This window comes from Mus caroli, unplaced genomic scaffold (assembly GCF_978045245.1).
Source record: "Mus caroli unplaced genomic scaffold, Mus_caroli_1 scaffold_18, whole genome shotgun sequence".
In the NCBI taxonomy this organism is placed as follows: domain Eukaryota; kingdom Metazoa; phylum Chordata; class Mammalia; order Rodentia; family Muridae; genus Mus; species Mus caroli.
Window position 1 is genome coordinate 10,016,833 of NW_028227273.1, and position 12,647 is coordinate 10,029,479.

General features: G+C 46.5%; 1 protein-coding gene across 1 annotated transcript in view; it reads left to right on the forward strand.

The window, feature by feature from the left end:
* The first annotated feature begins 11,125 nt into the window (after positions 1 to 11,125).
* Lrpprc (leucine rich pentatricopeptide repeat containing) overlaps positions 11,126 to 12,647 on the forward strand; it is an 83,701-nt gene continuing 82,179 nt past the window's right edge. The window contains exon 1 of the mRNA XM_021186193.2: positions 11,126 to 11,343. Within this exon, the coding sequence (XP_021041852.1) occupies positions 11,195 to 11,343 (149 nt within the window). The 5' untranslated portion in view covers positions 11,126 to 11,194. The remainder of the gene's footprint in view (positions 11,344 to 12,647) is intronic.

A 12,647-nucleotide genomic window follows, 5' to 3' on the forward strand; every position in this document is an offset into this window, starting at 1 on the left:
TTAAAAAAATGAGACATAGTAGGTGAGCCAATATCCAAGGATATATAGCATATAACGCGAAATACAACTATTCTTTCATGATAGTTTCTTTTTTTCCTTTTTCTTTTCTTTTTCTCTTCCTTTCCTTTCCCTCTTCTCTTCTCTTCTCTTCTCTTCTCTTCTCTTCTCTTCTCTTCTCTTCTCTTCTCTTCTCTTCTCTTCTCCTCTCCTCTCCTCTCCTCTCCTCTCCTCTCCTCTCCTCTCCTCTCCTCTCCTCTCCTCTCTTCTCTTCTCTTCTCTTCTCTTTCCTTTCCTTTTCTCTCTCTCTCTCTCTCTCTCTCCCTCCTTCTCCTTCCTTCCTTCCTTCCTTCCTTCTTTTTTTTTCTTTTTTGAGAAAGGGTCTTCACGTAGTGCAGGCTAGCCTTGAATTTTGTGGAAGGGGTGAGAGAGGGTGGGGGAGCGGCAGGGGGTGAAGGGCTGTCTGTTTTGTTTCTTGATGTTTCCTCTGCCTGGCTTTTCCCTCACCACCATGTTTACTGTCTCTCTTGTCTTCTGGCTTCCAAAGGCTGATGCCCCTCCCATCATGAGACCTTCTGTTGTTTCAGCCAATTGTCACTTGTCTAGTTTCTTTTTTTCTTTTTTTTTTTTTTGTTACATTCATTGCATTGTCTTACATAATGTGGTTTGCGTACAGTGTTTTATCTTTTCCCGTGAATATGCACAACTTTTTGTCCTGAAGCATAATTTGGCATAGGTAATGGCTATGCCTGGTTGTCAACTTGACTATAGCCAGAATGAACTACATCCAGATTTAGAGGGCACACCTGTGATCCAGATCTTGAGGCTGGTAGACACAAGTTTCTGACCTGGATCTTGACATGGAGATCTTGAGGCATAGTGGCTATGAAAAGCTTAGGCCCCGACAAGGTAGTATACCTTTAATCCTAGGAGAATGAGACTAGGAGATCTGAGTTCATGGTCAGTCTGGGACAAAACAAGTCCCAGATCCATGCTTGGTGGTAAACATTTTAATCTGAGCCACACCCTCTGCTGGAGGCCTACAAAGGGACATTGGAAGAAGGAAGGCTCACTCTTCTTTGCCTGCTTGCACTTACTTGCCAGCACATCTGTTAGAACCTAGTTCTATAGAAGGCCAGCTCAAACAACTAGCCTGGTGGGACTGAGCAACTACTAGATTCTTGGACTTCCCTTTCATAGCTGCCCATTGTTGGGTTAGTTGGACTACAGACTGTAAGTTATCACAATAAATTCCCTTAACAGAGACATTCCGTAAGTTCTAGGACTCTAGAGAACCCCAACTAATGCAGAAGTTGGTACCAGGAGTGGAGTCTAGAGAAGCAGAAGTATAAGAATGAATCTTTAAAGAATCTGGAATTGGCTTAATTAGTTGCCAGCACCTTATAATTCACCAGCAACTTCAACTACTGAAACCTCTCCAGAAACTGTATCTCTCCTGGGAACTCAGATAATATTGAAAGACCATGGTGGAAACTATATTTCAAACTTAAAGAAATAAATGCCTTTGATTATCTTGATCCATTAATTGTAATTGGCAATAAATTAGATGACTGGGTACACAGAATTTTCTTCAATTTGAAGGAAAATGATTTTGCTGGCTTGTTGCTCTTAGTATCTCTGGACAAACTGATGAAGGAAAAGAATGAGCTGTATGATAAAATTGAATGGCTCCAGATGCAAATAAACAATCTAAAAATTGATAAGTGTGCCCTTGAAGAGACTCTTCTGTCCAGCAACCACAGCTCAAGTTGCAGAAAATCAAATTGAAGCTCTCGTTATAAGGTTGGCTGAATTACAGCAAAAATTCAAGTCTCAGCCTCAGAGGGTGACAGCATTTACTGTAAGGGCATTAACTGGCAAAGAATGGGATCCTATAACTTGGAGTGGGGATGTGTGGGAGGACCCTGTTGAAGCTGAGAACTTTGAATCTTCAGATTCTCAAGGGTTTGCCCCACCTGAGGAAGTAGTACCCTCAGCCCCACCCCTTGAAATAATGCCTTCCCCACATGAGGAAATTAATCCTTCAGAGTCTGGTAGACCAGCATTTCCTGAAGAAAATGCCAGGCAAGACAATGCTGATGTTCTTCAAGACCCACCAATAGTTTCTTCTAGACCTGTAACCAGACTCAAGGCAAAACAGGCCCCTAGAGGGGAGGTAGAAAGTGTAGTCCATGAGGAAATGTGCTACACTACTACGGAGCTTAATGAGTTTGCTAATCCATTCAAGCAGAAGCCTGGGGAATATGGTGTAGGATAATGGTGGAAGAAACTTAAAACTGGATCGGGCTGAGTTTATTGACATGGGCCCTCTGAGTGGAGATTCTAGGTTTAATATGGAAGCTCACACAGTTAAAAAAGGAATCAGAAGTTTGTTTGAATGGTTGGTTGAAGCATTTATCAAAAGGTGGCCTACGGAAGAGGAGTTGGAGATGCCTGATATCCCAACTGATGCTTTGTGTTGATGAAGGGATTTTAAGGCTCAGGGAAATTGCAATGCTAGAGTAGATATGCTGTGTGAAACCTAATCCTCCACAATGGGAAGGCCCAGAAGATATGCCCTCATGAATCCTATAAGATGCAAACTGGTGAGAGGGGCACCAGCACATTTGAAGAGTCTTATTCTTGCCCTTTTCCTTGTGCCAGACCTTAGGGTTGGAGATGCTGCTGTTCAAATGGATGAATGCAGTGGGTTTAATTGTGTCCCAAGGTAGCAAGGGCCAGGTGGCAGCATTGACTCACCAGAGACAAGGTGATCGTAATTATTATAATGGACAGCAATGGACAAAACAATGTACATAATGACCTAGCCCATAATGGTCAGCACAGGAGAGGTAAGATTTATAATGGCATGACGTGTTCGGACCTTTGGTACTACCTAATTAGTCATGGTGTTTCTAGGCATGAAATAGATAGGAAGCCTACTGCATATCTGTTAGTTCTGTACAAGCAGAAAAATTCTCAAACAAATGAAAGAAAGGCTACACTGGATCATGGCAGACTGCAATCTCAGCCAGTGAATCAATTTCCAGACTTGAGCTAGTTTGCAGACCCTGAGCCCCTTGAATGAAGGGGTGGCCAGGTTCCCCCTGAGGAAAGATCTTGGTAAGACACCCAAAAGTTTTGCTATTACCCTTTCTCCAGTTCTTCCCCAGAGGGACCTACGGCCTTTTACAAGGGTAACTGTACACTGGGGAAAGGAAATAATCAGACTTTTCGGGGTCTGCTGGATACTGGCTCTGAGTTGATACTGATCCCAGGAGATCCCAAGAAACATTGTGGCCCTCCAGTTAAAGTAGGGGCTTAATGGAGGACAGGTGATTAATGGAATTTTGACTGATGTCTGACTCACAGTAGGTCTAGTGGGTCCCTGAACACATCCTGTGGTCTTTTCCCCAGTTCCAGAATGCGTAACTGGGACAGATATACTTAAAAGTTGGCAGAATTCTCACATTGGTTCCCTGACCTGTGGAGTGAGGGCTATTATGGTTGGAAAGGCTAAATGGAAGCCTTTAGAGTTGCCTCTGCCAAAGAAAACAGTGAATCAAAAACTGTATCGTATTCCTGGAGGAATTGCAGAAATTACTGCCACCATCAAGGACTTAAGATGCAGGGGTGGTGGTTCCCACCACAGTTCCCTTTAACTCTCCTATCTGGCCAGTGCAGAAGACAGATGGATCATGGAGAATGACAGTTAACTATTGAAAACTAAATCAGGTAGTAACTCCAATAGCAGCTGCTGTACCAGATGTAGTTTTGTTACTTGAGCAAATTAACACATCCCCTTGTACCTGGTATGCAGCTATTGATCTGGCAAATGCCTTCTTCTCAGTACCTGTCCATAAGGACCACCAGAAGCAATTTGCTTTCAGTTGGCAAGGCCAGCAGTATACCTTCACAGTTTTGCCTCAAGGATATATTAACTCTCCTGCCCTGTGTCATAACTTAGTTACAAGGGATCTTGGTAGTCTGTCTCTTTGACAGAATATCACATTGGTGCACTATATTGATGACATTATGCTGATTGGACCAAGTGAGCAGGAAGTAGCAACCACTTTGGACTCATTGGTAACACATATTTGTATCAAAGGATGGAAAATAAATCCAACCAAAATTCATGGACCAACTACCTCAGTGAAATTCTTAGGAGTTCAGTGGTGTGGGGGATGCTCAGATATTCCTTCTAAGGTGAAAGATAAGTTATTGTTGCACCTGGCCCCTCCTACAACCAAGAAAGAAGCATAATGTTTAGTGGGTCTATTTGGGTTCTGGACACAGAACATCCCTCACTTGGGTGTATTAATTAGGCCTATTTACCAAGTGACTCAGAAAGCTGCTAGCTTTGTGTGGGGCCTGGAACAGGAGAAGGCAGGCTGCTCTACCATTTGGAACAGATGATCCAGCAGACCCAATGGTACTTGAAGTGTCGGTGGCAAATAGAGATGCTGTTTAGAGCCTCTGTCAGGCCCCTGTAGGTGAATCACAGAAGGGACCTTTGGGATTTTAGAGCAATGCTCTACCATCATCTGTAGACAACTATTCTCCCTTTGAAAAACAGCTCTTGGCCTGCTATTGGGCCTTAGTGGAAACTGAACATTTGACAATAGAACACCAAGTTACCATTCGACCTGAACTGCCCATCATAAGCTGGGTGTTATCAGACACTCCAAATCAGAAAGTAGGACGTGCACAGCAGCAGTCTATCATCAAATGGAAGTGGTATATATGCAATCAGGCCTGAGTCCTGAAGGCACAAGCAAGTTACATGAAGAAGTTGCTTAAATGCCTATGGTTTCTACTCCTGTTACAATGCCATCTGGTGCTAAGTGTGTGCCTAGAGCCTCATAGGGTGTTCCCTATGATCGGCTGACCGAAGAGGAGAAGACTAGGGCCTGGTTTACTGATGGCTCTGCACGTTGTGCAGGCACTACCCAGAAGTGGACAGCTGCAGCATTGCAACCCCTTTCTGGGACAACCCTGAAAGACACAGGTGAAGGGAAATCTTCACAGTGGGCAGAACTTCGGGCAGTACACATGGTATTACAGTTTGTTTGGAATAAGAATGGTCAGATGTGTGAGTGTTCACTGACTCAGGGGCTGTAGCCAATGGATTGGCTGGATGGTCAGAGACTTGGAAAGATCACGATTGGAAAACTGGTGAGAAAGATATCTGGGGAAGAAGTATGTGGACAGATTTTTCCAAATGGGCAAAGGATGTGACGATATTTGTGTCCCATGTAAGTGCTCACCAAAAGGTGACTTTCACTGAGGAGTTCAATAATCAAGTGGATAAGATGACCCGTTCTGTGGACAGTCAGCCTCTCTCCCCAGCCATCCCTGTCATTGCTCAACGGGTACATGAACAAAGTGGCCATGGTGATCGAAATGGAGGTTATGCTTGGGCTCAGCAACACGGACTTCCACTCACCAAGGCTGACCTGGATACAGCTGCTGCTGAATGCCAGATCTGCCAACAACAGAATCCAACACTGAGCCCAGATACAGCACCATTCCTCGAGGTGACCAGCCAGCAACCTGGTGGCAGGTTGACTACATCGGACCACTTCCTCCGTGGAAAGGACAGCGTTTTGTTCTTACTGGAGTAGATACTTATTCTGGTTATGGATTTGCCTTTCCTGCATACAATGCTTCTGCCAAAACCACCCTCCGTGGACTCACAGGATGCCTTATCTATTAGCATGGTATTCCACACAGAATTGCTTCTGATCAAGAAACTCATTTCACAGGCAGAGAAGTGTGACAGTGGGCCCACAATCATGGAATCCACTGGTCTTACCATGTTCCCTATCATCTTGAAGCAGCTGGTCTGATAGAAAGATGGAATGGCCTTTTAAGACACAGTTACAGCACCAATTAGGTGGCAACAGCATGGAGGGCTGGGGCAGAATTTTTCAGAAGGCAGTAAGTAAGAAAGGGTTTATCTGCTTTCTTTCAGGTCACAGACCATCAGTGATGGGCAGGAACTGACGCAGAAACGTATTGTGTACTGATATGCTCACACTTGAGGTTGCTCAGCTAATTCCATATACAGCCCAGGACCACCTGCCAAGGGGTGCTACCATCACAATGGCCTGGGTCCTACCACACCAGTCAATAATCAAGACAGTTCCCAAGAGACACTGCCGTAAGCCCTTCCGGTCTTGACAATGCCTCAGTTGAGACTCCCTCTTCCCAGATGACTCTTGGTTGTGTCGAGCTGACAATACAAACTAGCCAGGGCAACTAGTTTTACACAACAGAAAACCACAGAGTTCAGACTTTTGTGAAGTTCGACTTCTAAGTTGTTTTTCCTCAGTAACTCGACTCAGACTATTCCAGACGATGGAAATCAGGACTCTAGTTTACCAACATCTGAAAGGTTTTACATTATTCAGAATAAGCCAAGGGGAGATCAAGGATTCTCCCCCTGGACTTCTCTTCAGCTGCGCCCTGCTTCGTGAGTATGCCTAAGGTATCCTTTGAAGATACTGGCAAGGTCTGAACCGAAAATGAGCAAACCCTGTTCTCCCATGATCCTCCCATCTCCCTCCCTTTCTCTCATGCCCCCATCTTTACTAGAACTTGTAAATAGCAGGGCCAAGTGCTGGGGCTGCTCAAGACTATTGAATCTTCCATTGTGATATCACATGCCTGGGTGCTGGACATGGAGTTGTAGCATTTAATGTTTGTTCTGCTGGGTTTTGGTCTCTTTGGTCCCATCCCTCTTCTCTAAGGCCCCATCGCTTCCTTTGGGAATGGAGATGTTTACTGTGTCACTGTAAGTTTGAAGTACATAATTTGTTTTTGTCTTTTAATTCTTTTTTAAAAGGGGATTACAGCTAAGATGTGAATTTCCCTTCTCTCATCTCTCATGGGGTAGATGGCCAGCAGCCCACGAGGGAAGGGAGCGGAGTCGATGAACAGGGTCTCAGAGGGCCTGTGAGTATGAACAGAAGTGACCACACATTCTGAGATCAGCTTCGGGGAGACAGATCAACTTTATTTGAGATGAATCAAAGGCTGTATAATTATCGGGATGGGGGAAGGGATGTCCAGAGTGGGCAAAGGTCATTGGCTGAAGGCTAAGGTACTGAGACACCTCATTAGCATGGGGAGGCGTTCCAGGAATTTCAGGTTCTAGCTGAGTGGGTTCTTACCTGGAGGAAGGAAGTTGAACTTGCAATCTAACCAAGACTATGCGACATTCTGCAGGAAGAGGATGTGGGGTCTGGGATCTCCCAAGTTGAGAAGAGGAAGCCTTGCTGACCAAGGGAGTCCACCATGTTGCACTGAGCTCGGGGCTTTCCAGTAATGTCAGACTTCAACCTTTTAGCGTCAGAGCTCAACAACAGCAAGAGCTGAGATTCAGCGGTGATGTTGAGAACTCGGGCTGGATTGTGTGCATCTTACATTCTGAGATGGCCACGATCCTTCAGGTTCAAGGGTGGAACGCTTGTTTACATACGGAATATCCCTTACGCGTTCAGGTGTTGAACACTTTGCCCCAGCTGGTGCTGTTATTTTGGGAGATGGTAGAAACTTCAGGAGACAGGGCTTAGAGCAGTGGCTCTCAGCCTGGGGGTTGAGACCTCTTCAGGATTGCGTGACCCTTTCACAGGAGTCGCATAGCAGATATCCCACATATCAAATTCTTACATTAAGATTCATAACAGTAGAAAAGTTACAGAATGAAGTAGCAACTAAATAATTGCATGATTGGGGGTTGCCGTACCACGAGGAACTGTGTTAACACCTCGCAGTATTAGGAAGGCTGAAAACCACTGGCTTACAGGGAGAAAGTAGGCCATTAAGTCATTGCCTTTGAAAGTTATACCTGGTCACCAGTCCCCTTCTCTTGTCTCCACTTCCTGTCCTACATGAAGCAAAGGACCCCCTTGTGATGGCTTGGCCCAGGGAGTGGCACTATTAGGAGGTGTGGCTGTTGTGCCCTGAGTTCACGGGAAACCCAGACGAGCCCAAGAATTGCAAAGTCCACTGCATCTTGAAAAAGAGTCTTTTATTTTCAAGTTCAAACTCAGTTTGCCCACCTAGCACTCACTTCATGTATGTTGGCAAGCAACCCTGAGTCTAGAAAACATTGGGTTTATATACAGTATAGTTAGGAACAGTGTGGCCGGGTGTGCACCACCACGCCCAGCTTCAAGGACTAATTTTATGGCCAGCCTTAACTGTCTGTGACCTGACCTCTGTTTACCTTTTTTCCCCCATGGTCTCCCTGGGGCTTGTTATTTCTCTAAGGTCTCAAGGACAGGCACCTGGAGTTTTGCTGCTTATCAGCAGGAGTGTTTCGTGCCATTCTAACACTAGGGGAAGGGGAGGGAGGATGGGAGCCTCTGGCGGGGAACACAGAGGCAAACTGTTTGTACAACACTGAAGTCTCTCTAGTATCAGTAATTCGGGGGTTACAACATGGCCTTGTTGGAGTAGGTATGGGCTTAAGACCCTCATCCTAGCTGCCTGGAAATCAGTTTTCCACTAGCAGCCTTCAGTCTTCAGATGAAGATGTAGAACTCTCAGCTTTGCCTGCAGTATGCCGCCTGAATCTTGCCATGCTCCCACCTTGATGATAATGGACTGAACCTCTGAACCTGTAAGCCAGCCCCAAATATCTGTTTTCCTTTATAAGACTTGCCTTGGTCATGGTGTCTCTTCACCATGCAGTAGACCCTCACTAAGACCCTCCTCCACATACCCGCCACTGTGATGTTCTGCTCAAATGAGGCAGGCAAAGAAAACATCGACCAAAACCTCTGAAAATGTGAACAAAAATGGACCTCTCCTCCTTGGAAGCTGTTCATGTGGGCCACTGTGTCACAGTTACAACTAGCTAACACAGGCTGGTGTGGCGATGGGGTGTCGGCTGGCAGGTTACTTTGCTGACTGTGGTGGTAGAATACCTGAAAGAAACAGTGAAAAGGAGGAAGGAGATGTTTCGGCTCATGCTTTGAGAAGGAGTACAGTCATGGAGGGAGGCCTGGCTGTGTCACATTGCATCTCTAGCTGGAAGAGCGAGGTGAGCTACTGGGGCTGCACTTGCTTTGTCTTTTTATCCACTCTGGGACTCCAGCCCATGGGACGTGCACACACACACACACACTCAAACACACACACACTCAAACACACACACACTCAAACACACACACATACAGTCAAACACACACATACTCAAACACACACACACATACAGTCAAACACACACACACTCAAACACACACACACACATTCACAGACATACTCAGGGTGGGTTTCTCACTTAAAACCCTAACACCAAGAAGGCTTCCCAAAAGCCCGTTCCCAAGGCGATTGATTCTGCGTTCCATCATGCTGACAATTAAGACCACACTTCACAACGGAGGAGTAGAGTTTTAGGAGTAAACACTTAGAAAGTCCATCATCATAATTACTTCCACCAACCTCATTTCACATTTGCATCCAAAGCCCTAGCCTTCCTTGGGTGTGACTATTGCCTGGACTCTCTGCATTCTGCTGGTTGGTTCATTTCCCAGCAACCACCACAGCAGCTTGCATCCGTCTCTAACAGCAATCCCAGGACATCTGAAGCCCTCTCCTGACCTTCAAGGGCACCAGGCACACTTGTGGTTACACACATACATGCAGGCAAAACACTCATAAACATAATAAAATAAATATTTTTTTAAAAATAGCAAATGATTTTGCGTCACAGCTACACTCAGTGGGACCCAGTGGTATCACTCACATTCAGGGTGGGTCTAGCCACTTCAACTAATCCAATGTAAAAACTCCCTCACTTGCTTAAAGGCTGGTTTCCAAGGTAATACTAAATCCTATCAAAATTAATCACCACAGACTGTAACCTACCTTTAATCTTTTATTTATATCACAATTCTTATGTTTCTTTAGATGTACGGAATTTTGTCGAAATTGAGATTCCGCCCCCCCCCCATGTTGTATTCCCAGCATTCCAAATAGTGCCTGACACAAAATATGTGCTCAATAAATAGTACTAATGCTGAATGAGAGAATTATATTCTATCATAGTGCTCTATAGTAACTCAGAGTAAATTCATCTTGCAGAGCGGTATTAGCTTCTCCAAAAGAAAGCTAAGCCAAGTTAACTCTGAACGTATATCCACTCAATAAGTGCTCAAAGCACGAAGTGTCTTCAACTGATCACGAGCTTTCGCCATAAAAGAGGCCGCATTCTGATTCTGTGCACTCTGAAGTTTGTTGTCTAGCAGGAGAAACAGCCAGATGGGAAAACTTGCAGAGGGAGAATTTGACTGTTCAGTTGGTAGCAGTCAAGGAATAACTAAGTAGAGTGGAAACCTGTTCCCAGGTTCACACGAGTGCACAGGGAACCCTTTCAGTATGCGAGCTCTGTGAGGGCAAGAACTTGTTTTCCTAGCTCCAGACCTATCTTCAGACAACGGCACCACTCACTACCTTAGATGCTTAGTGCATTAACTGGAAGGAGCGGGGCACTGAGAAAAAGAAACTTCAACCTTGACATTTAAAATTATAGGACCTTTATTAGAATCCATTGATTTCATGAAGCGAGGCACTTAGGATGAGGTCTATATATTCATCTACCCCATCCCCAGTCACACAAATAGCATGTAGCTAACCTGGAGGTCCACAGCCTCCCAGTTCTCTTCGTCAAGCTTTCCTCTGGCCGCCGTTTCTGAGAGCTTCGGCAGGAACTACGTCACTGAGCAGCTAGGGCAGCGGCTCGGTAGCAACCGAGGCGCAAGGCTGGAACGTCGTAGGCACCCCGGGATCTGCACGGTCGGCCCTTCCCGGCAACCCTCGGTTTCGCTCCTTGTTGGCCCCCCACAAGCCTTTGCGCGGGCATGGGCGGAGCCGACCTCTAGGGGGCTCTACCAACTTCAAAGTGGAGGGGTGTTGTCGCCGGGCTTGCTGAGAGCCGGGGCGCTGGACAAAGGAACAGGGACACTGTGAACGGAAGACAAAAAAACAATGTATAGTAAAACAGAAGGCGGATCCAGGGTATCCCGTGAACTCGGCTTTCCTCTCCCGTGAGCCTTGGCGGGGATCTGCCTCCCCCTCCGCTGGACGCCCTCGGTCCTTAGTTTGTCCCACTAGGGGCGACCGGGTCGTCACGTGCTCCTCCAGGTCCTCTGCAGGAGCGTGCATCCTGCCTTGGGTACGCTGAGCCATGGCAGCCCTACTGAGACCCGCGCGTTGGTTGCTCGGGGCCGCGGCGGCCCCGCGCCTCCCGCTGTCCCTGCGCCTCCCTGCGGGCGGCCCCGGCCGGCTGTCCTCCGTCGTCCGGGTCGCGGCTGTTGGTAGCCGGCCCGCTGCAGGGTGAGTACCGGACCCTTCCTCCTGACCGGCTGCGGTGGACGGGCTGGTGTCCTGCTCATTTGCTCCAATTCCGTGGTCCCGGCTTCTCAGGCATGAGGCCACCCCCTCCTCCATGCTTTGCCAGTGGTTTGGGGTGACAAGGTTGAGCGTCTTGAGAAGGTCATGGTCGAGGGCATGGCTGGCTTCCGGCTTGCTGCTTGAGGTCGCTACCTGCTCTAGCTTTGGAACGGCCCGTGAAGCTCAATGGCTTTGGGGGAGTGGGTGGGGCTGAGGTGGGGACAGGGGTTGTGCCTTTCCTTAGGAGTACCCTTTCCTGGGTGCTCTCGCACGCTGGTGACCAGTAACCTGCTAGTCTGTAGTCCTACGAGGCTTTGGGTTTTCATTTTCTTTTTCTTGGGATTGGGGTTTGAAGTTCTAGTGATCTAGGGATAGTTTAGAACTTGACATTTGATCATGGCCAGTTCGGGTTTTTGCTTGCGTTGTGCTGAGTGGAATTTTCCTTTAGTATTTATACAGATGTCGTGGGTTGGAGATTGTCACACTAGAATGGATTAAAGGACACGTGCAAGGTGCTCTGTTGGGATCTATGTACCTACTGCAAAAACAAGTTAAGATCCTAGTTAGTGTCCTGTATTTTTGTGAGTATATGCCTTACTGGATCGAGGCTATAGGGAAACAAGTATGTTCACATAATGAACATAGATATTCTAGTCCACTGATATAGGAAGGTTGGGTGCTTAGGTTTTAGTACCGGAAAGAAATTGACAGTTGAACGCCCCACACAAGAACTTTGGGGTCTAGCAAACAGGCTTAGGAAGTATGATCTGGAGTGGGGCGCCATGGACTGAGGGTGCTTCAGTTTTTTTTTTTTTTTTTTTTTTTTTTTTTTTTTTGCATTATGCTATTGGACAAATGACTCAACAGCCCAGGCCTTAAGTTTCTTTAGGCACACAGGTGGGCACAGTATAAGGTTAGGACTATTTCATGAGATCCAGGGCTTGATGTGTATCCTAATAACACTGTAATAGAAGTAACTGTCTTCATGGGCCAGCCCGGCACGGCGTATAACTAGATAGATGGAGGAACTGCTTCATGATGTCTGAACAACTTGGTTGTCTTTGGAGAGATGCTTATTTGTAAGTTAGGATCTTGCCTCTATTTTTGTGGTAGGCTTGAACAGTGAAATCGTGCCCTAACTTTCATGTCTTCTGAGACAGCAGTGCCAGTTCCTTTAGCTTTCTAGTGACTAGAATCTAGTCCTTCACCCGAGGCCCCTCGGGGCCAGGGCTAGTGCTGCTTCAGTG